Below are 24382 nucleotides of genomic sequence, written 5' to 3'. Positions count from 1 at the left end.
GAAAAATAACTGTACCAAATAAAATGTTAACAATATTACAAGTAGAACTACCACAGGAAGAACTACTTATAATATGACAGATAAAGAAAAACCACCAGTAAATTTTAAAAACCGTAGTAATATTACTATTAATTATAATTATCCTATCGACAACAATTAAATAGCTATACTGAGACTCCAACTGTCACTACTTTCACTCTGGAGGAACTAATGAACGCATCCAATTCAAAGAAGATTGGTAAGGCACCAGGATCTGACGGGGTACCGGTGGAAATTCTTCGACAGATGATTAAACTTAGACCGGAGATTTTCTTCGAACTGTACGTTTTTTACAACAGGAATTTTTAATGACCGATGGAAGACAATGATGCTAGCTGTTATTCCTAAGAGTGAAAGCATCAGGTACTGTCACCCGACGTGAAAAATTGTTAGTAACACTAGTCATACGTAAAGTTTTTAACTCGTCTAGGTAGGTAGACAGATAGACGTTTAATGACCGCTTTGGTATCCTAGACTATTTGACCCAAGTGGTGGAGGATTATCTGATAAACAGGCAAATATCCTACGAAACGACTGAAGGACAGGTTACAAGATAAATTACCGCAGGGGTCGCTCAAGGATCAATACTGGAACCAGGTCTATGGAATGATCTAGACTGGAGCTGCATTTTGGCATATTTCTTCTTGCTTACGCCGATGATATGGGAGCGGTAATTACGCAGAATTAGCGGAACGGAAATTGAATCAGTCAATGAGACTAGTAGAGGGATGGATGGCAGATTACAGACTCCAACTTGTTACGGACAAAACTGAGAAATAGATTAAATTAACTGAAGATGCGAAGTAAAGTATCTGGGAGTGACCTTAGAAACAAATCTCTGTAGCCCCTTACACGGAAGGCGGCGGAAAGGACAGCATTCTTAATGGCCACCGCCATATAAACAGGCTGCTGCTAGCGACGACCCACCAGATTTCTCTTTGTGAGTGAACTGGCTGGAGATATTGAGAATGAAGAAATACTACAAAACGATGACCATGGTACAGACACAATATGCGCTAAGAAATGCCATTTCCTATCGGTAGACCGTCGACCTCTTGGCTGTTGAGCAGAAGCAGCTTGGATATAGGGCAAAATGAGGTTGCAACCATCGAACATAGGAACAACAATGGACAAAAGACAAACCAGGTGAATGAACGCAGCAACTAATAAAGGACTTGGACGGTGGACCTATAGGAATGTGAACTTTCACATTATCCAGCTCCTAACGGAACACGGCTACTTCCGACAATATCTTCACAATAAACAAGTTTATGTATTACGAGCTAGATGATGCCGAATACACGTTTTTGATATTTAACCACTGAGGGGTTTTAAGAGAGGAATTAGAAACAATTCTAAGACAAAATAATACAAACGCTTCTCTAACATGGTAATGTAATAGATAAAGAACGAAACATCCATTCATACACGGACAGATCCTCCAACCAGAAGTAATTCATCATAATGCCTGGATGGACGGAGAAGACAAAAGATGGCGGTTTAGTGGGAAGGCTGCGGGAGTCCCACAAATTCATCAGAGCTCTTGGTGAAATCGGTTACTTGGATATCGCAACTTTCTTAAAAAATTATCAATGACGATGTTGACAAAAAGTAATAATATATTATGTTTTTTCCTCGACAGTTGTGGATAAAACATTTGCTCGGAGTTGCAAAATCTTCCAAAATGCATAGCCCTTCTGGACTTACTAGAATTTAGGTGGTGATTAGTATGAATCTTCACTGCAACAAAATTTTTCTCAGCCTCCCATATCATATCCACTCATAATTAATCTATATTCTATATTAAACTAGAACGCAAATATAAAAACTGTTACTGCCATCATCCATATTAAACAATGTCTTTTAAACTCTCGATGGAATTTTTACTAACTACAACAAATGAAATTAATATTTAGAAACTTTGTGGCATAACAATCATTCACGTGTAAAAATTAATTAGCATTACTTAGTTAATAGATGGAATACACCTATTATATTAGTCATTTCGTGTTATAACTACAATTAGACCGTAAAATCCGTGTTAACATTGACGGCTCTCTTTTTTTACATTATATATATATATATATATATATATATATATATATATATATATATATATATATATATATATATATATGTATATCGCAAGTAAGGGCGAGAATTTATATACGTAGATACACAAAAAGGAATCAACAATTGTCATTGGAATATCGATGTATGGTGTGGTATTTATTATAGGTCGACCACACTGACGTCGTGTTCTTGATTCTTTGTTAAAACTGTTTTTTAATGGAAATCGTGATTTTGCAATTGCGGTAGAGTATATTTCTGTTCCTATAAGGTTGCTTAGCGCATTTACCAATCTTAGATATGACTCTAGATACATCGGATGAAGAAGTCTATTTGATCACCTCGACCCCCAGACTTTATATGTATGGACTTTTATCTATGGGGAAAGGTAACATATGTTGCTTACAAAATTCCACTAACAATGAAAGTTTCTATGAAAATACGAATACAACAGTTCTTTTATAGCCAAAATCTGCTGTGAGCGGTTCCAAGAACGTAATTGGTGTGATGGAAGAAAGTTTAGAACATTTCTAGAATAATTTGTTTTGTTTTCAAATCGGTCCTCTCTTTGCACCACATTTAAACTCAGCAGGTTTTTTTTACTCTGTAATGTGCATATTCTCCTGATGTATCTATCAAAATGTGAATTTGCCTCCGATTGTCGTTTTATTTCAAAATTTCTCCTTTTTACCACACTTTTTTGAACTTCCTCTGTTAGTTTGTCTGTTGTGTATTTATTTGTTCGTTTGTCTGTTTTTTTATTTGTTTGTCTATTTCTTTCTATTTATCTGTTTGTCTCTTGGAAGTTTCTAATAAAAAATCATTTTTAATCTTTTAATCAACCTATTGACTTGTGATTTCTAATAGTTTCTCAACCTTGATGGTTCTATAAAAAATTGTTGAAATATTCGATAATATCGTGTGAATGTATCAACTTAATATTTGTGGAAAACAAAACTTTCAAATCAAACATTTTTCCTAATAGAGGACACTACATATTAAAGTGATATTTATTAAGAAACAATGAAGAAATTAATGTTAATAGTAGCATTGACTCTATTTGTATTTCTATTGACTATTATAATAGAATTAATTATGATTTCATATTTGAATTTTCAATTGCGTGGTTAGGTGGATGCCTTGCATGGTCGCGGGTTCAAGTCTGACTGGAAACATGCAATTTTGCATAGTTTTTTTTGATTAATTTGATTTTAAAAGTTTCTTAGGTTTTGGTTTTCGCCGGCATAGAGACCATGAAATTCGTAATGCAGTTAATTATGCGTGGTAAATAATACATATTAACCTGTCTATCTAGTGTACTATAACTGAACTGAAGAGAAAAAAAGATTCGCTAATGACTACATTTCGACGTCTCATTGACATAGTTAAGTTTAGATCTGGCGCCGTAGAAGTTTGTAGGTCACAACAAAAGCGGTGGAAGATTTTCCAGACGACCGCTATCCATATTTACTGCCACACGACTGATTCATTTGTCAAGGCTTAAGCCAAATGTGGCGCTCGCGTAGTTGTAAATTGTACACATTGTACAATTTTTATTGATAGTTCTGCAGAATTAAACACACAAAAAAGCCTTTTTAAAAAATGAGACGCTAACGACCGGAAATTAGCTTCTTATTATAGTGAAACGGAAAAATCAAACAGGATTGGCTCCTCAACCAATAGTTCTAGAGTTCTGGTTAGTTAACATCGAAAAATTCTCTAAATTCTAGAATCAACCCTCCTGAAATGATTTTTACTAACAAAAAAAAAGAATTAGTACTGAAACACAACGATGGTTTCATCAAAAGAAAGTCAATATTATGATGGTAAAAGATCCCTTAAACTAGCTACAGAAGAAAAAACACTCGAATTCACCGAAAAGTATCTAAAGAACTGATGCGAACAAATGAAACAGTACAAATATGAGTTTCTATTGCTGATGAGAATATTTTGAGCAATTAGAAAGAACGAAAAATCGTTACGGCAGTGAGACGCTGTCGTACTATGCCGAGTTCTGGTTTCTTCGAGGGTTCTAAGCGATGAGTAGAGATCCTCTGTGTGAAGTTCAGCAAAGTTCTAACCTCTATATTCGTTGAAAACATTTTTATTTTCATTTCGAAAATTCGAGATGTTAATCTGCTAAACTGCTAAAGTCATTTAATTAAAGTTATATTAATGCATTTAAGTTATAAAGAAGTTTTTATTTTTTTGTTATATAAAAATATTCATATGAATGCAATCAATTCATTAGATTTCCCAATTGTTTATTGTACTTTTTCGGTAAAATTGATAATTAAACGTCTCACAGTTTAATTCAATAAATACGTCAAGAATCTTTTTATGATATATATTTTTTAATATTAATTCATTTATTCAAATTAATTTTAATAATAAGTTGTGCAAAATGGTTTCTACTGTCTTTACAACCAATTAACTCCAAGATACAGTAATTTGTATTCTAATATGACCACCCTGTACTGATGATCTTATTTTAAACTGCATCTTCGTTTATTTAGTTTAATAATAAATTATTTTCTCTCATCCATCAACCTACGATGAGGTTACACGACAAAGCTCATATTGTCGATTTTTCTAAAAAATATCTTATTTAGATCATTGGCTATGTGCCTCGGTCATTTATTTTTTATTCTACTTAAATTTTGTTTTATATTTAGATTTGCCTATAGCTTAAGCAATTTCAGAAACTGACCCACAATCCGGCAAATCTGTTTCGTGGGCCGTTGGGATATTTTCTGGACTTGTTGCATTATACGGACGCATATACAGAGAGACACGTTTCCTTACTCTTCCGGAGCATACGTTAGATTATGTCGATACGTATAATGAACAAGCTAAAGCTCAGTGAGTATTTTGAAGATAGTAAATATCCTTCTTCTAAAGGCTTCAAATAACAGAAAAACATATTTGATTCGTATAATCATACAACTTACAGAATTTATTTTTGTAATTTTATTTTTTTTTATATTATATTAATCTATCATATATAGGAATAAGTTATTTTTTAATATTTTTTTAAAAGGAAGATAAAAAATGATTTATTTTAGTCTTTTTCAAAATATGAATAAAAGTTACTACTCATATTCCAGTATTTTTCCGAGATATAACATCTTTCTATAAACTAAACTCCTAGACTAAATTCACCAAGCATATCGGTGTATATAAAATTTTTACCCGAAAATAATTACAAGAATTTATTGATATCTAGTTAACCCATGTAACTGGTACATGCATAAACAAAATATTGCGTTACCATAGCAACGAACAATAACTTATTAGAAGTGTTAGTGTAAAGTTGGACGTCGAGTTACGCAATAAACTAAAAGAAAAAAGATGTCCACCGAAATTGTAAAAATCGAAAAATTGGAGTATCAAGTCATCATCAAGTAACTCAATCAAGATATTATTAATACCCTTAGTAATCAATGTCCTTGGTATGCGACCGTGAAAAATTGGACTGCAAGCTTAAAAAGAGATAAATTTTCCATTGAAGATGATGGCCGATCGGGAAGGCCAGTTTCTGTGTCAGTCCTCGAAAATATCGATGCAGTTCATGACATGATTTTATTAGACCGTCGAATTGGGCTAAAACGGGTATCTGAAGCACTTAAAATTCATGTCAATTTGGATATGAGAAAAATTGTTGCAAAACGGATCCCCAAATGTTTGAATGTTGACCAAAAGCGTGCAAGGGTAGAAGCATCGCGTTCGATCTGTGCTCGATTTGAAAACGATGTAGACCGAATTGTTAATATGAATGAGATTTGGGTACATTTCTACGATCCAGAAACAAAGCAACAATCGATGGAATGGCGACACTCTGGTTCTCCAAGATCTAAGAAGATTCGTATTCAAAAATCTACTGGAAAAGTTATTGCCTCAGTTTTTTGGGATTGACGTGAAGTAATTATGATTGATTGACGCGGAAAGCTATCCAAAGGTGTTTTGTTTTTGCAGGACAACGCGGCTGCACACAAATTTCATGTTGTCATGCAAAAAATTCGTGATTTAGGGTGTGAATTACTAGATCACCCCACCTTATTCACCAGATTTGGCTCCGTCCGACTATCATCTCTTTCCTCAACTGTAAAAAAGTTTAAAGGAGCGTAAATTTTCTCCTAACGAGTAGGCAATAAAAGCTGTGAAGGTCTGGTTTGCAGAGCAAGAAGAAACATTTTTTTAAAGGTTTAGAGATGTTGCAGGTTCGCTGTAATAAATGTATCAATTGAGAAGAGAATATGTTGAGTAATAAAATATTTTGACATCGAAATTTTGTTTGGTTCTATAGTAGGCTAAGAATTTTTCAATGTATCCTCGTTTTTGTACATCAAGAACGTACGAATTTTTTTTAATAGTGAGAGTTTTCACTGTAATCCAATGGTTGTTACTTAAGTTTCGAGACAAATAAATACAAATATTTATAATTGGATATGACTTTATTGTTTCCATAATGTTCTCCATTAAGATCAATACAAATTGGCTTGCGTTTGAACCAGCTGTCGAAGAAAAGAAGAAATAATGGGGTGTCAAACAAGAGCTGTACGGTGCATGTCTTCTACGATTGATTTCCCAGATTTTTTCGAACAATTCTGGCAAACAAATGGTGTACCATAAAAAAATAATTATTCTACATTGCTCGGTAGCAACATGTCCGGTTATTCCGAAAAAACAGGCGACCATTTCCTTAGAAGTGTTTCGTGCGCTAACATCTTTTGTTGGATACCTCAATCTCACGGTATGTCATATCAGTTTAAGCACAGCATAGATATTTTCTGGTAGAACAGCTGATTTTGGACGACCTTCACGAAATTAATCTTGTAGCGAAATTCGATCACGATTGCATTCAGAAAACCAGAGAAACACGGTGGTGGTTCGAGATGGTGCTTAATCACCAAAAGTCTAAGTAAGTTGATCGGCACATTGGTGTTAGTTTAATCCACGTCGAATGTCATGGAAGATCATCGCACGAAAATGTTCGCGATTTAATTCCATTTTTTGGTCAAGATGAATTTTTCAAGTACCTGTGAACAACTTAAATAGTCCTCGTAAAACGTTTTGAGTACGTTTACGATTAAAAATGTCAGACTTTATGCTGACAATGTCAATTTGAAATATTCACATCAATGTTGCCATATCTCAAAACTTGAGTAGCAACCCTCGTATTTCGTATGAGTACGTTATGACACCTTCACTCTTGTATTTTGCCAGGATATATCATTACTGTAATATTTTGATTGGAAAAATCTCGAGTGTCAGCCTTAAACCTTCAGATATACATGTTTAGCAGAAGTTGCTATATCTTGCATAAACTGCCTTTTGTTGGCAATTTTAAAATGTTTTAAGAAGGAATTTGCTTTAAAGTCCATATGGAGTTGATCCCTATGTGTATAGAGTGCACTGTTGCCCATTATTTTTTGCAAACAATGAACCGAAGTTGAAATTCGCTAGCTTGACAATTGGTTATGAATATTTCGAAAGTTTCATAGAATTTGTTGTTGAAGCAAACAAAAAAAGGTCAAGGGTTTTCAGAAAAATATTTTCTCTCTCGCCGGGATGTAAAATTCGCTTTTCGTCCCTGGTATGCAGGACAAAACTGATCTATTCTCTCCCGGGAAGAACTTTATTTATTATCGCGTGAAAATACATAATTGAATTTAAAAAAAAAGGAATTTAAACGATTCTAGTGATAGTGAATCAGAACTTTTCATTCCGGCGAGAGAAAAAATAGTATACGCACCACGACAGAAAAGTGGGGTATTCTCACCCGAGCCTTCGGCGAGGATGCTCTACTTTTCTCCCTAGGTGCATAATGTACTATTAAATTAAAAAATCCACGTCTTTTCTATAAAACAAATTGATTCTTTGACAATTAATAGAAAATAATTCAGTAAAATTTGACAGATTTCGCTGAGTCTCCTCTAGTTACGAATCACTGGAGAAGCTACTTATAATAATTAGCCTATTGCTCAGAATTTGTCTGCTGAAATCTGGATTTTAGTTTTCCCAAAGATGTTACTCATGTTGCAAATTGTATAATATTTATTTCATATCTTATCCTGAAACAATAGTAAAAAAACGTATGATTGGTATTGAATATTTTTTTGTTGCTGTATGTTATTATACGAATCAAATAAAGCACGTTACTTCTTCACCGTTGTATTGACGAGGAAATTGAAGTAACAAATCTTCACTCAATATAACTAACAAATGGTAAATGGTAAATTTGTATGTAAATAACACAACTAACAAAATAAATGTATTTAAACACGTCGATCTGGCGATCATTATACAGTGTGATGATAACTATTGGGACATAGACAAACATGTGACTATAGAGCATCAATAGAATATTACAAATTCAAATAAAACAAATTTTATTTGAAACATGAGGCTCGATGTATCAATAAAAAATTATTTCGATATAGAAACACTGCATACATTTTCTATATACTTATTAGAATTTATCGAAAACTGGAGGAGTGTATGAGTGACACTCAATTTGGTTTTAGAAGTTGACATGGTACTCGGGGTGCCCTTTTCAGTTTCAATGTATTCATCCAAAGCTGCCTTGATGTTAACTGAGAAGTTAATACAAGTTTTATTGATTACGAGAAGGCTTTTGATAGAGTCCGACATGAAGAATTGATGCACATACTGAAAGAAATGCTTATAGATTACAGAGACCTCAAATAATACAAACACTTTATCTTTTTTATTCTTTTATCTTTATCTTTTATAATTGCAGTGCATTTTATAAAATGAAAAACTCGTTTACATATAAAAACTAGAAGAACGAATTGAAAAAGAGAAACTTGATCCTTCTGTACGGAATAGAGGCAGCTACTTTAAACAAAGCAATAATGAGAAAACCGGAAGCCTTTGAAATGTGTATATTGAAAAGAATACTACGAATATCATGGACAGATAGAATCGCAAATGAAGAAGATTTACGCAAAATGGAACCACAAAAAGAATTATTGACTACCATAATAGCCGGCAAATTAGAGTACTTTGGTCATGTAATGAGGGAACAACGATACGAATTCCAGAGATTGATTATGCGGGGAAAGATAGAGAGAAAGAGATATCATGACTGCGAAACTTAAGGGGGTGGTTTAACTGCACATCAAACCAATTGTTTAAAGCAACTTGAAATTTTATATATAACTATAATGAAGATGCACGAATTTATTTGTTTTTGATAAAATCTAATGTAATCTTTTATGATTTATACCAAGGCGGTTTGTTGGAAGAGTGACTTTCCGTTTCGTTTCCAAACCATCCAAGCATCTCTGTCATTACCTCTTCATTTTTATAAATAGCTTTGCATCTGGTTCCTTTTCATTGCACTAACGGAGCTCGTACTGAACTAATCAAGTCTTTATTCCGAATTAAACAGAACAAAAATACCAAGAATTTCATCTATAAGTACGAGATTGGTGTACATGACGGATTCGCCTCTTCGTCTAAAAATTCATATCATGACATTCGTAGAGCATAGAATAAACAGATGTTTTTTGTCAAATTCTAGGTATTTGAAGTACAAAATCTTGCGGAGAAAGCAACTAATCAGTAAAATATTATATGATCTAACATCTTAATTATAACTAAGCTTTTAACAACTGTATTCCCAAAGTATCGAGCTTTTCTCATATCTCCACGTCTCGGGCAACCTCTGTGGGATAGGGGCATCACCGGGGAGTTTTTACGAACTCATTAATGTACCCAGTCGCTTGTTAATGTTCGTCGTTTATTATTAGGAAAAAAAGCACGTTACAGTCAATAGAATGAAAATATTGCAGACTGTTTTTTTTATATAAAGATATTGTGCACAAGAAATATGTCCCGATAAGTCACACGAGTATTGCGTGAAATATGGAGAAAAAAATGGTATAACTTTAGATAAGAATTAATTAGATGTTTCACCACGACAATCCATCGAACATTAACCAACAATATTTAACTAATCTTTCCTAAATTAAAAATGCTGTTGAAAACGTCTTACTCAATAAAATTGAAACAATCTATTTTAAAGAATGTCATGTCAAAAAATTCGATATTTGTCAGACAAATCTCATTAACAAAATTTAGCGATGATGTTAGGGGTGGGTTACTCGTAATCAATAATCCAGTGAATTTAATCGGAGTGAGATAATTGAAATTTTATCGACGATCAATGCTGACGATAGGTCTATATTACATAAAACCCAGTCGTGAATCTATTTCACAATTTCCGGAAAGCAGGATGGAGCTAAAATACAGAAATGTGACTAAACCAGGTAAATAGAGTAAATGGAAGTATTCAACAATACGTGCTGTGCTCATCGGTATAAAATTCACTCCAAATACCTCACGTACATAATAAACCGAAATAATTGACTTTCAAACGAGGCAACGTTTTGATTGAACAGGCACGAAATGTTCACATGAATCTGTACTTTAAATTTTCCGGATGCAAATGTGTGACGTTTTTTTTTCTAATATGTATTATTCATTCACAAAAGGCTGAGATGCTGTAGCAGATGGTGATGAAACTACATGTCGTTCCGATTTTTCATTATGATGTTTCTTATAACGGCGTCAATTTAGAATAGTGTACCATAGACGTCAATTTTTAATTTGATTCAACTTTTCAAATGACAGTATTTCAAATCGCAGAATCAGGTTTCAAAAGTGACTGATCGTCATATAATTGAATAACTACCCGGCAGTGTCGAATTTTATTATATGAAGAAGGAAAATTTGTAATTTAAATATATACAGTTGTGACCTAAAGGGTAAATCCATAAATTACGTCACATGAATTTCATGATTTTTTTCCCATCCCCTTGTCCTTGTCACAGTTAGTCACATTTATGAGACCACCACTACCTAGTGTAACCTCACATATTTTGCAAATTATTAGATTAAAACAGCGTTTTCGATATCAGTTTTATTTCCATCCATATTTTTCAATAAAATTGACATCAAAGAAAACAATTAACAAAACAAGAAACGATTCAATATATTAATTAAAGAAATTAACAAAACATATATAATTTGAAGATATGAACTTAATAATCTTGAATCCGTAGATTTTCAATCCACAGTCACATTGTCACTTCTTTTTCGACATTATTTGTGTCAACATCTTTTTCTTCAAGGACCAACTTGGCGATAGGTAAAAATTACTGTCATCTAATTGCTTGTGTTGATTAGTGACTTTGTATGATGCAAAATATAGTAAGTACGGAAGAGAATACCTAAATTACTTTTTTTCTTCATTTTAAACTTGATTTGTAAGTTAAAAATCACAAAATAGCAGAACGATGTTGTTCCATCCGCAAAAGTCAAAGGTCAAAAGGAATAAAGAAAAAAGAAATTACGGCTAGGCATGACGGCATTTAAAAAAGGGCGCCTAGGTGGTCGGGGCGCCACTAGTAGAATGAGTGGGATCTTATATTAAGAGAAATTCCGTATTGTCAAAAACTTGATACAATTATTGCGAAATGCGGGAAAAAGATATTGATTAAATTTCAATTGGCAAGTGATTGTGCATTTTTTGCATTGTAAAATATTGAGCCCTTAACTAATTCTAAACGTAGACTAGGTAGGTAAAGTGCGTGCTCCGCGCTCCTAAGTTGATAGCCGTGCAACGATTTTTCTGAAATTGGAGAAGCGTGCTTACGAATTGGGCAAACGGATTCAAGGATGAATAAGGAAGTCAGAATTTTTAATCTTTTAAGGAAGTCCCTGCAGTGAGCCCCGCTGTTTAGTCCGAGTAAATATCTAACAGCTCTCTTTTGTAGTTTGAATATTCGCTCAAATTGAGTCGCACCACACGTACTTCAGAAAGGAAGGGCATGTTGGAGATGACACTCAATAAGGGCATAATAAACAGTTAAGGAGGTGGTGAGTTCAATTCTTTGGAAATTGATCTCAGCGCAAAACAGGATGTAACTCCCATTTCAAGGAATTGTCCACAACAAGACCTAAGAATTTCACAGATTCAACGATGTCAATGGTGGTGTTATCTTATCATTTAATAAATCTTCCTATGATCTTAGATAACGTGGAATAGAGTTCAATTTGGCGATAATTCGATGCTTGATTTTTATCCCCTCCTTTATGCAAAGGTATAATTAAAGACGTCTTAAGGCAATTGGGGAAAGTGCCATTTTGAAATGAAACGTTAATTAAAGTAGTAAGGTGATTAATGTGCAATCGGGATGACTCGAAAACATTTTTAATGTAATGAAGCTATGCTGAAACTATAGATATAAAAAAGAAATTGTGTAAGTTAGAATAAGAATCAGGGAGATCATGAGAAGGAGTTATAGAATTTGATAAATTTTGGACTACATTCACCAAGTAATTATTGAGGTTATCAGGTGTAGTAGAGATTATGTTCGATGAAGAAGCCTTATTTCTCAAATCATTCACAATGGACCATGCTCCTTTAGAAACATTTCAAGAATTGGCGAGTCTCCTATTATAATAAATATCTTTGGCAGCTTTTATTGTCTTGGACTTGTGATTGAAGTTTATTTTTTTTTAAATTAACACCATTTAAATCATCACCCCTGATCCTTTTTATGACGGCACTCCTCTAATCGCGAGCGGAAATTATTGAAAACTTTCGGTAGTAATGCTGATGTAAATGCTGCCATTTTACCACGGATATTCTCCTTGAGCTGATTAATAGTTCATGATTACACTTTGTGTTTAAAGAAAGAAAAGAGGCGTCAAATCTGTACTACAAGTAGGCGATGGGATATCACCTCCTTTCGAAATAAGTCAGTCTGGGAAGATCTGTTTTACAACCACCATGATTCAATTGACGTGCAACTGGTAATTCTATCTTGTTAAAACTAAGTACTAGAATTCCTGAAGTTACAAGTTTTGGGCCAAAGAATCTTCCAACATCGCGATACGGAGTTAGGTATTAACAGTGACGTTTTGTACCCGCGCATTTCCAAAGAAAAAAGAACCAATTATTCCTCTGCTCGAGTTAGCTATTCATCCTGTTACTTAAGGCTATACAGTGGTTTCTGGCATTCGAGTTTGGAATTCTCACTATTCTATTAACGACAATATTGACGGTTTACAAACTATTTATATGATCATAGAAAAGAATATCGTCGAAATTGGAAAATCAAATAAGCATTTCATTAGTACATGCGAGCCTCTTTCTGAAGTCACAATCTTTCAATTCTTTTGTTAATTACAGTTAAAGATAAAAGTTGTCAGTATCAAACTATATCGACCCAATAAGACTCAGTACGTTGTTTGTGAAATGACTGACAGATGCATCCATCCCACATTCTAGACTTTCTAAAAGGAGTAGGATTGATGGATCAGCTGTAAAGAAAGGAGGACTATTAAGGTATAGACGAAGACAACAATGAAATTGGATGAACCTGATTTCTTTAACAGTAGAGTTTTTATATCTGACACTATGTTCAATAAATTTGAAAAAAAGATGTACTGAAAAAGTCACTGCAAACTACGCAGACGCGCTATCATCTTATTAATGTTGTAATTTCACGATGACACTGCTTTCACCATGACAGTCACAACAGGGACACAATAGATCGTTTGGGTCGCAGTGTATACGAGACCCCAAATCCATACATACAAACGAGGTAGTTCAGTTTCACGACTGCCACTGTATGATTGCGAGCTTATCTCTATAGAACTGATTTGGGCACGGGCAAATAGGTACGTACAAACGTGGAGCTTTTCCTATTTTCCTAAAATTTGGCACAGACTTGGTGACATATGAAGGTTCATATGTCACATATGATATGTTACATAGATATGTTAACTTTGTTTCAAATACAGCCTTCTCATAATGAATAATACCGTATCGGTTGAGGAAAAAATTAAACCTAATTTGAATATTTTTTCAAAAATATATATATTTTTTTAAATTTCAAAATTAATAACAACTGTAACTTGTTATAAAAGGAGATAACGATGAAAAATAAATATGTTTTTTCCATAACCTTTGTGTTTTCTTTTTCGGGTCAGGTACTTTTGGGACCATCCTCTAACATATCTAATTAATGAGTTTTCTTTACGATGATGGCTTTTCTACTGGTATCTAAATACGTTTATCCAAATTGAAACATTTACCTTTCCCTCAATTCATTTAAACTTTGAAAAAGTACGGTTCATTTTAATGCTAAAACGTCCAATTCAACTTTTTAGATATTTAAAGGTTCACAATAAGGTTCCCGAGAGAGTTAGAATATTCTAGAAGTTCATCAACGAACAATACACCGAGAAACGATTCCAGTGATTGGAACTTTTCCTTTCTCATCTAGTAAATGCTTCGGAAAATGATTTTCTATAAAAAGATATTGTGAAATCTCTTTTGTTGGCAGTTTCGATAAGTATTATAAGAGAATTATATATCAAAAATAGCCCCATTCATCACTAATTATTTGAGTTGTAATGAATATACAGTATTGTCAAGTATTATACGGTACATAAGAAGAATGATTTAAACAGTTCATCTAATTTACTTCAAATCTACCTGTGTACATATCAATAAATACATAACGATAAACAGAAACTGTTTCAAACTGGACCTAGCTAATCCTGGAAATACAAAATACTTAAGTTGACAGTATCAAAATTGTATGGACAAGAATTTTGCCGAAAAAGTTGAATCTTAGAAATCTTAGTCATGCAAGATTTCAAAATTCCACGTGAAAGGAATGTGGAGAAAATAATGAAAAAATAAATGTAAGAAGATGTTTGCTAAGAAATGGGGACTGCAACCGAAAGTTGTATACAGCAATCGTGATCTATGGTTCAGTAGTAAGACAGTAAGAACCAAACAAGAAGGATCCCATGAAAGTGCAGAGAATAGCAGCACTTGGTATTTCCGAAGTTTTGAGAAGTACCGCTCAGGCAGCACTAGAAGCAAATCTTCAGCCTATAGAATTGTTTTTAAATGGTGTAGCCTAAAAAAGCACTTTCCCGTTTGTAGAGAATAATCTTTGGAGACCAAATAATTATAGACATACATATTTGGAGGAAATTGGTGACACGGGAGGAAAAAGAATAAATAATCTATTAGCTCAGAACACGACTATATGATTACTAAACCGTATTCGATGAAAAGGACAAAAAACATTCCTATAAGAGAATAATGGAATAAGGAATCAGCTAGCAGAATATCAGCTACCAAACAATGAAAAAAGCAGGTAGATAGAAACAAAACCAACAACAAAAAGACAACCGACAGGGTCTCAGACAGGCAAAGACTAAGGAACTCCAAAGCTCTCCAGGTGCGCTTGAAATACAAGGCGAAGATCTATGCCAATTACAGCCATCCCACATTCTAGACTTTTTAAAAGGAGTGGGATTATCGGATCAGCTGTAAACCCTGAGGATCTCCAGTCTCGTAGCAAGAAAGGGGGACACAATAGATCCTTTGGATCGCAGTGTATACGATACCCCAAAATCCATACATTACATTTAAAACTAAAACTGGTAGTTAAATCCACCGTGTTTCTATAATTATATCTTTTTATTCCGACACCGTCTCCCTACGGAGGTTGGCGATCCAAATGGCTATTGTCGCACGAGAAACCGAGCCATCTTCGCAAGTCTTTCATCCATGAATTTTGTCTACGACCGACCGACTGTTGTCCTAGGTACTGCAACTTTCTGTCCTTTATTGTCGTGAAAAGTTCTTTATGTTTACCCATTTGCTCTATGTTTGCCTTATGTTCCGTCCAAGATGTCCGCAGCATTCGCCTGTAGGCGTAATAGTGCAGCATTCTGGTCCGGAGTTCCAGGCTGAGGTTGCGGTTTGCCAAAAGTGTCCTCATGTTGTTCAGAGTTTTCCGCGCTTGCTCAATTCTTGATCTGATTTCGAATTTTGGGTCACATTGCTGGTTGACAAGCGTGCCCAGGTATCTTAGAGATGACACTTGTTCAATGATCTCTCCATGGAGTCTTTAGGGTAGCGTTTCTTTGTATTGTTGAGAATACCAATAGTTTGGTCTTGGACGTATTCATATATAGGCCGAATTGCTCGCTATATTCTACAACAACGTCCACAAGAGATTGAAGTTATGGCAGGCTTCTGGCCCCTACCACGGTATCATCTGCGTAACGAAGAATGTTTATAATGTTTCCATTCATCTTTTTGCCTGCAGTTGTATTCTCGGGAGCTTCGCTGAATACTGCCTTAGAGTAGAGGTTAAACTGTAGAGGAGACATACACATCCTTGTCGCACGCCTGTTCTTATTGCTATTCCTTCGATTTTGACTGTTACCGCTAGGTGCCAGTAATGCCAGGTTATGATCTCTAGATCTTGTGGATCGATCCCGGTTGGTTTTAGGATGTTTATCATTTTTCGATGTAACACACAGTCAAAAGCTTTTTTATAGTCAATAAAGCATGCAAATACATCAGCATTCATGTCTCTACATCGCATTCCAGCAGCACATTCAATGATTATATAATTTATGATAAAAGTAGCCAATATAAACTACCAATCGATGATACTTAGGTTTTTTATTAGGTGTGTAATGCGGCACTATCTGAAGTTTCTCAGAAGGCCGGAAAACTTCTAAAAATCGCAATGAGTCACACTTAAGTTCAGAAATAAGCGGAGTAAATGGATCGTTAATACTTCTGAACACGGTAAAAACGTAGTAATGAATTTGAAAGTAGTTTTCGGCATTCTGCAAAGAGTGAAAAGTTCTTAGAAAACCATTCGAGTTACACTTTGGATATTGTTCGCTGTTACTTCTTGTTCTCGTAAAACGATCGATTGTTATCGATAATATTGTGATCTAAATATGAATTAAATAATGGCGTTGTTTATTCTTTGTTTCAGACGTAACAGTGGAATACCACAAAGGACTGCCTCAAATTACAGTGCCCTTGCCGAGTCGAAAAGAAAGATGTAAATTCACACTAAAACCGATTACTAATACCGTAGGGGACTTTTTAGAAATGTTAAAACGAGAAGATAAAGGAATCGACAGGGTGGTGTGTAAATGTCGCGACGGTACTCGAATAGCGTCTTCCAATACTATAGAAACTTTATTAGATGATGATTTCAAATTAGTGATTAACGACTGTTCCTATAATGTTATTTCTCCGAAACACGAGAGAGTTACAGGAGAAGAAATACAAAGGTAAATATATAAATATTTTATTTGTGTAATGATACTTCTAAACGGGTAATATTTTTAGTGTAATATGTGACTACAATAGAGTAGCCGGCAACATTGCTAACAATAAAAAACACACTATGCAATTTAGGGTTATATTTTAGTGTCACTACTACGAGGATGTATTGATATCTAGTTAGCCTAGATCAGTTCCGTGCATAAACAAAATATTGCATTACCATAGCAACGAACAATAACTTATTAGAAGTGTCAGTGTAAAGTTTGACATCAAAAAAGTAAACCAGAGTTACGCAATAATTTATAAGAAAAAAGATGTCCACCGAAATTGTGAATATCGAAAAATTGGAGTATCGAGCCATTATCAAGTACCTGTATTTAAAAGGGTTAAGAGGTAAGCAGATTTACGAAGATATGTTTAATATCCTTGGTGATCAATGTCCTTCGTATGCGACCGTGAAAATTGGACTGCAAGCTTCAAAAGAGGTCAATTTTCCATTGAAGGTGATGACCGATCGGGAAGGTCAGTTTGAGTTCCCGAAAATATCGATGCAGTTCATGACATAATTTTATCAGACCATTGAATTGGGCTAAAACGGATATCTGAAGCTCGGAATATTTCATACGAACGCGTTCATCATATAGTTCACGTCAATTTGGACACAAGAAAAATTACTGCAAAATGGATCCCCAAATGTTTGAGTGTTGATCAAAAGTGTGCTAGGGTAGAAGCATCGCGTTCAATCTGTGCTCGATTTGAAAACGATGTAGACTTCTTCAACCGAATTGTTACCATGGATAAGACTTGGGTACATTTCTACGTTCCAGAAATAAAGCAACAATCGATGGAATGGCGACACTCTGGTTCTCCAAGACCTAAGAAGTTTCGTGTCAAAAAATCTGCTGGAAAAGTTCTTGCTTGAGTTTTTTGGGATTGCAATGGAGTAATCATGATTGATTTTTTGTATAAGGGTGTAGAACAATAACTGGATATTGCTATTCAAAATTACTGACCACTCTACGGGAAAAAATTAAAGGAAAAAGACGCGGAAAGCTATCCAAAGGTGTTTTGTTTTTGCAGGACAACGCCCTTGCACACAAATCTCATGTTTCCATGCAAAAAATTCGTGTTTTAGGATTTGAATTACTAAAACACCCCCCTTATTCACCAGATTTGGCTACGTCCGACTATCATATCTTTCCTCAACTGAAAAAAAGTTTAAAAGGTCGTAATTTTTCTTCCAACGAGGAGGCAATAAAAGATGTCTGGTTTGCTGAGCAAGAAGAAACAGTTTTTTGTAAGCGCTAGAGACGTTACAGATTTGCTGTAATAAATGTATCCAATTGAGAGGAGAATATGTTGAGTAATAAAATATTTTGATATTGAAATTTTTTTTGGTTCTATAGTAGGCTAAGAATTTTTCAATATATCCTCGTAGTCTTTGTTTTCGTTACTATTTGATGCCTTTTGAAAATTTGTGGGAATAGTATGACTACTACAGGTCTAATGAGAGAATTATTGACATTATGAATTGTAGAATGCGGAAAGCGTAATATATAGATATAGATGGAAATGTTATAAAAGATTAAGGGAATGTTTTTGCTGAAAAGAAAATTAAATGCGGTAGACTTATTTCTAAATTTGAATTATTCAGAGTTTCTCGGCTATTGAAGTAAGATAGTACGGCAACTAGGGGGGTCCCATAGCCGTTTCATACTCCCCTCGGTTTTAGAGCGTTTTCCTATGTTTTTTATGCGTAGATTCGATTTTTCGAGAGTGTTGAGCCCAAATCTGGTCGAGTAATTTGTTTTAAACAATTTAATTGTTTATGAAGCTATAACTCTTAAACAAATAGAGGTATGAAAAAAAGTTTCCTATCAAAAAGATTTCTTTTAAAAAGAATTACAAAAAATCAATATTTAAAAAGTTATCGTCAATATAATGCAAAATTATTGCAAAATCGACGATTTTTCTCACCTTATCGGTCATTACTTGCTTCCTACATGACGTAGAAAGATTCGAAGCGGCTCATTTTAATTATTAGCGTTTAACTTTCAAATTGATATTCAATTTGAAATTTTGAGCAATAAAAACAGAGAGACGTTTCGACCTATTTAAGTTTTTATCAAAATATTATTTGGCATTGACAACTTGCAAAATTATATTGATTAATAGATCACCTACAACATGAATATTGAAATAGAAATATATTTTAACCACTATAATTTTTTTTCAGTTGTTATTTCTCAACAATAAGTGAAATCTATCTATTGAATTTTTGTTGATATTCATGTTGTATGTTATCTATTAATCATTATAAATATGCAAGTTGCCATTGTAAGAAATAAGAAACTGCAGATATCTACCTATGCATCTACACTTTTTATTCGCTGCTAGCTGATTAAATTGTAACGACATTTGTTCATTTAAAAACTTAGTGTAACTGTAAGAAATTTGCCGACTTTTTGATTTATTTTTATTAAATTAGTTGAAATCCATTTCTGATATTTGTGAAGTGAAACAATCTATCGAAAGCTGTTTCACAATCAGCTGAAAAATATAAACTGATAGTGTAGTGTATTGTTTCTATTTTTAATTTGAAAACTATAAGAAATAGCGGACCTCCGACCGCGAAACCAATAAACTCTTGTAATACCCATCTAACCTAACCTAACCTTTTTTTGGAGAGTGGGAACATTTTCCAAAGACTTCTGGGAAGGGGTCCCAGATGCGCTGGATTCATCCGGTCACCCTTTTCACCATTGGCACAACTTAGCGAACTCACATGTGCTGGCTGTACTCTTCTGGAGTTAGGGAGGAGATAGAGCCTATAGTAGGGAGAGCAAATGCCAAAGGACTTGTCATGAAAGAGCGCTACTAGGGTTTCTGGGATACGAATATGATGTCTAACTATAGTCAGTCTCTAATATTTCATTTTCACATGAAATATCAATATAAGAATGGTATTAAAACGAAATTTTTTATTACTCTTTGATTGCTTTTTTAGTAAATACACGCCGTTTTCCTATTTTATACCTACATAGCTGAAATTAAAATTAAAGTTAATAAAAATCTTTTAATTATATTTTTGATAATAGCATAGGTATCATATGCATAGTTCAGAGAGTTTCCAATTTTTTCAAACCACTCAAAAAATAATATGTCGAAAATGCCACAAAATAGGCGATTGTCTCTGTCATCACATTTTCATTTTTCTGAAATTGCTTTCCACAAGGAGATTTTTTATTATCACGTTTTTATTAGCTCATTTTCGTGTCTGTCTGTTGGTTTTGTTCACAATTTGACATTTTAATTTGAAGCGCTTCCGATGGTCGGATTAAGCTGGAATTTTTCACTTCAGCCTTCTGCTACTCAACAATTCAATATTAAATACTTTCTCACTGTTGATTTCGTGCTGAAAGTATTCAATTAAATATATAAAAATTTATAATATTGAAATTTGGAGTTTTAAATGTAATAAATCATATGTAAATCTATTTGGTCTGTCATATTTGAATTTCAGAATATCGCTAGACTTAATTCTGCAAACAAAAACGTTAAATCAAAAAGTCAAAAACTTAATTAAAATTTTGATATATTTTGTGATTAAGTTAAATGAATTGGAAGTTAAAATTCCATAAATTTCATTGCTCGATACGTGATAACTAGTTAAAGAAATATCTACTAAGTGTTGGAATGAATTCTACCTAGAACACCTAACACACATCTGTGGATGCTGACGAAAACGAGTAGGTGGAAATGTTGAAAGAGTATGAACAACAGGTTCATCACGAACTTCGTTTTGCCCTCGACGTCTTCTAGGAAGTGGCTCATTTGCATCCAATCTTTCGATTTCTTCTGAACGCCCTTCCACGAAATAGTCAAGTAGAACATTTGTGTATATCAATAATATCATATTTTGGTCGCCCATAAACATAATGTGAATTCAATATTGCACGTTGAACGAAATGTATTCCTAATTTCTTGCTGTGACAGTGACCAAGAATATGTGCAGTTTTCTTCAGATGACAAAGTGTCGGATACTGAAATTTGCAAAATCAATATGAATGTGCTACAAATTTAGAATCCTATATTTTTGATTTAATTTAAGAATTTAAGCCAACAAAACTTGGATGCAATGGAATTTGAATCAAACTCAAGAATTGAACATGACTGATTCGACTGGCCAATCGACGAGTGTTTTTTATTGGATTTTCTAATATACACAGGTACAAGAAATGATGTCAAAGATTTTATAGGCAGATATGACATTAGCAAAAGGTTAAGTATTCTCCTGACTTTACTTGAACCCTACGTAGAGAAGGGACTCAATTATAGTATACAAGCTTCAACTTATTTGATGATCTACATAAAATGAAAATCAATGTTTGTGGGACTGTTAGAACGACTCAAATTACTACTAAACTGTGAGTGATGAGTTTATCTACCGCTTGTGCTAAAAACTTTTCGTCGGCTATACGAAGAGAAACGCCAAGTGAATATTATGTTATCCTCTAGCCATATGCCAGATGTGACGTATGTTGACAAAAATGTGAAGCATTGCGTCATACTGCTCCAGATGAGTATACTCGCAAACGCCAGGAAATCACGGCTCTCAACTAATACGCAGTAAAAGGGTTAACAAAATTTTCATGGACTCAAAAAAATTTTGTAGATCATTAAGAAAGTAGTATGTGAAATTAAGATACAGTTTGTGTTTTTTAAGTAGACGAAGCAGAGGAAACGAAAAGAATGAAGAAACAGGACAGTATGTAGACCGGTTGAATTTTCATTTTATTAATACGCCGGAAACCGCTTTGCTGATAGAACGACGTATGAAAAAGACGAAAGAACTGACGGTCTGTTGTGGTGGTATATACCCCTAGAAAGATTTAAATCTCTTACAAAGTCATCATCTTATTTTGAGAAAAGAATTTCTGCTTATTTGAGATATCTTCAAAATCGACATCATTTTGTGGTGATCTTGGACCATTGTAATGTTGTAAGGGTTCAAATATATTTTTAGTGTCAGATGAGCGCTGCACTGGACCTTGTCACAATAATACTCAAGACTTCCATTTAGCAAGATTTTTAGTTTAAAAATGTTTCCGTTGACGCTATAAAACTAACAGTTTTACCACGTTTACATAATCTTCAATATTTCACAAACCAATTTATAAAACACAATTGAGAGTCCAAAACTTCTCTTTCTTGTCCGAGAGCATTCCAAAATACTCAAAGTAGGTATTTTTCACTAACTTTATAGCTTTCCTACACATGGTTTTAGAAAACTACTAAAGGAACTCGAGCTGCTCAAAAAATTTTTATGGTAGATTTTGTTAGAAGTGTATTACATTATAAAGCCAAGTTTGTGTATAATTTTCTCATGACAATAAAGCTGATCTTTCTCTGAACCTGAAAATTCGCGACAAAAAGTTAAATTTTTTAAACTAGTGTAATAATAATGACAAAATAAAAGGAATGTAAGTGAGTTACTATTTTCGTCATTTATATGTTTCGTTTTAATTCATGACCTACCTTTTTGTCACAACACATCTAGTATTTGATCGATTGATTCAAGGTTAACGTGAAATTACATCAAGCTAATTGTTGACCAGACTGGACGTATCGATTTGTCTAAAGGCCCCGGGTAAACACGACAATCTTATCCGAACAGTTAAAATTGTGCGTACAAAATTACTAGTGTATGGGCCAATCAAGACGATGTTAACCGACTTTCTTCATCTCCGACATGACCTGAGATTTTACCCGTGCAGGCTAACCTGTTCGTGCAAATCTGCTAGTGTATGTGGTATTCGTCGTGAAAAAACAAAATCGTTCTGCAAAATGGCCAATACAATAATGTGGAATAAAGATTTTTTAAAGCAAAAACCAACGCACAACTGCAGAAGTTCTTTTCCGACAGTGTATGTGTGTTTAAAAGCAGCAATTTTGCACATAAAATTTTAACTGTTCGGTTAAGATTGTCGTGTTTACCGGTAGTGTATGAGGGCTTTAAGGCTAGGCGCATAATACAAAACTTCCATCGAAATCGATGGGCGTCCACGATTTCAGCTCGTCTCAACTATTTAGTTGTGTAGAATACGCATACAGACAATTAATAGTCGATGGGATATCGATCAGTCCTCATTCCTTATTAACAGTACAGAATGATTAATCGAAGAGCTCTGGCCAGTAATTCCCTTTATTCGAAGAATGAAAAGAGGACAAGGAGACGAAGATCCTCTGTTTCCTATTTTCAATAACAAATTACTAAATGGGACATTCCACATGATACATGTAAGATTTACCCTGAAACTCAGCGTATGCAGAATAAATTAAAAAAGTTTCAATGAAATCATTTCGACATAATCTATGATGGTAGGTCCCTTTATTTCGAGAGAACCCAAAAACTTTAAAACCCAACTTTAGTGTTTGTACGCGCACTTCAATGCAATGCAGTACAAATTGAGCGCTTGAACGATAGTTGTCCAACTTTTAACTCAAAAGCGAATCGATAAAGCTTTTTGACTTTTTTATCGAGCAACCATCGAGTTGATAGTATGTGTACTTTAATATATTCTTTCAAACATATCGCTACCTTGGAAGAAAACTGGCACAACTCGAAAAGTGAATAATGTGAGAAAACTCACTTTAAAATTTTTTGTTACTTAAGATTTTATAACACTCGTAAACAAAAAGGTGCTGCAAAAAATTTAATGTTAAAAATTTATGTGTGAAACCTTTAAATAATTCTACAACTTTTTGAATCGTTATATCTCAGAAACGGTGGCTCGTAGGAAAAAAAGTATTGATACGTTTTTTGTAGATAATTTTATGGTTCTCTAAAATATTTTTATGATAAAACTCGCCGTTTTGCTAAAAATTGCGAAAAACTCCATGCACGGAAATGATGGGGAACGTTCAAATTTTATTTTCAATTGTATATTAAACTATTTTACTGATGTTCAGCTTGATGGGAATTGATGTAGCTCCACTCTTATTTTTTGAACTAATTTAACCGGACTGACAACAACGAAAACAGTTTTCTTTATACACATATTAAAATTAATCTATGTGTCAGATTTATATAGAATTTTGACGGATTACATC

General features: G+C 34.0%; 1 protein-coding gene across 2 annotated transcripts in view; it reads left to right on the top strand.

Moving 5' to 3' along the window:
* The window catches only part of LOC130449959 (calcium uniporter protein, mitochondrial), a 180215-nt gene that overhangs the window by 136904 nt on the left and 18929 nt on the right, over nt 1-24382 (top strand). For both annotated transcript variants that reach the window (XM_056788082.1, XM_056788081.1), the window contains one exon: nt 16971-17274. In XM_056788082.1, coding sequence (XP_056644060.1) covers nt 16971-17274 — 304 coding nt within the window. The remainder of the gene's footprint in view (nt 1-16970; nt 17275-24382) is intronic.

Source organism: Diorhabda sublineata, chromosome 10 (assembly GCF_026230105.1).
Source record: "Diorhabda sublineata isolate icDioSubl1.1 chromosome 10, icDioSubl1.1, whole genome shotgun sequence".
NCBI classification, from domain to species: domain Eukaryota; kingdom Metazoa; phylum Arthropoda; class Insecta; order Coleoptera; family Chrysomelidae; genus Diorhabda; species Diorhabda sublineata.
This window is presented reverse-complemented; position numbering and strand designations above follow the sequence as displayed.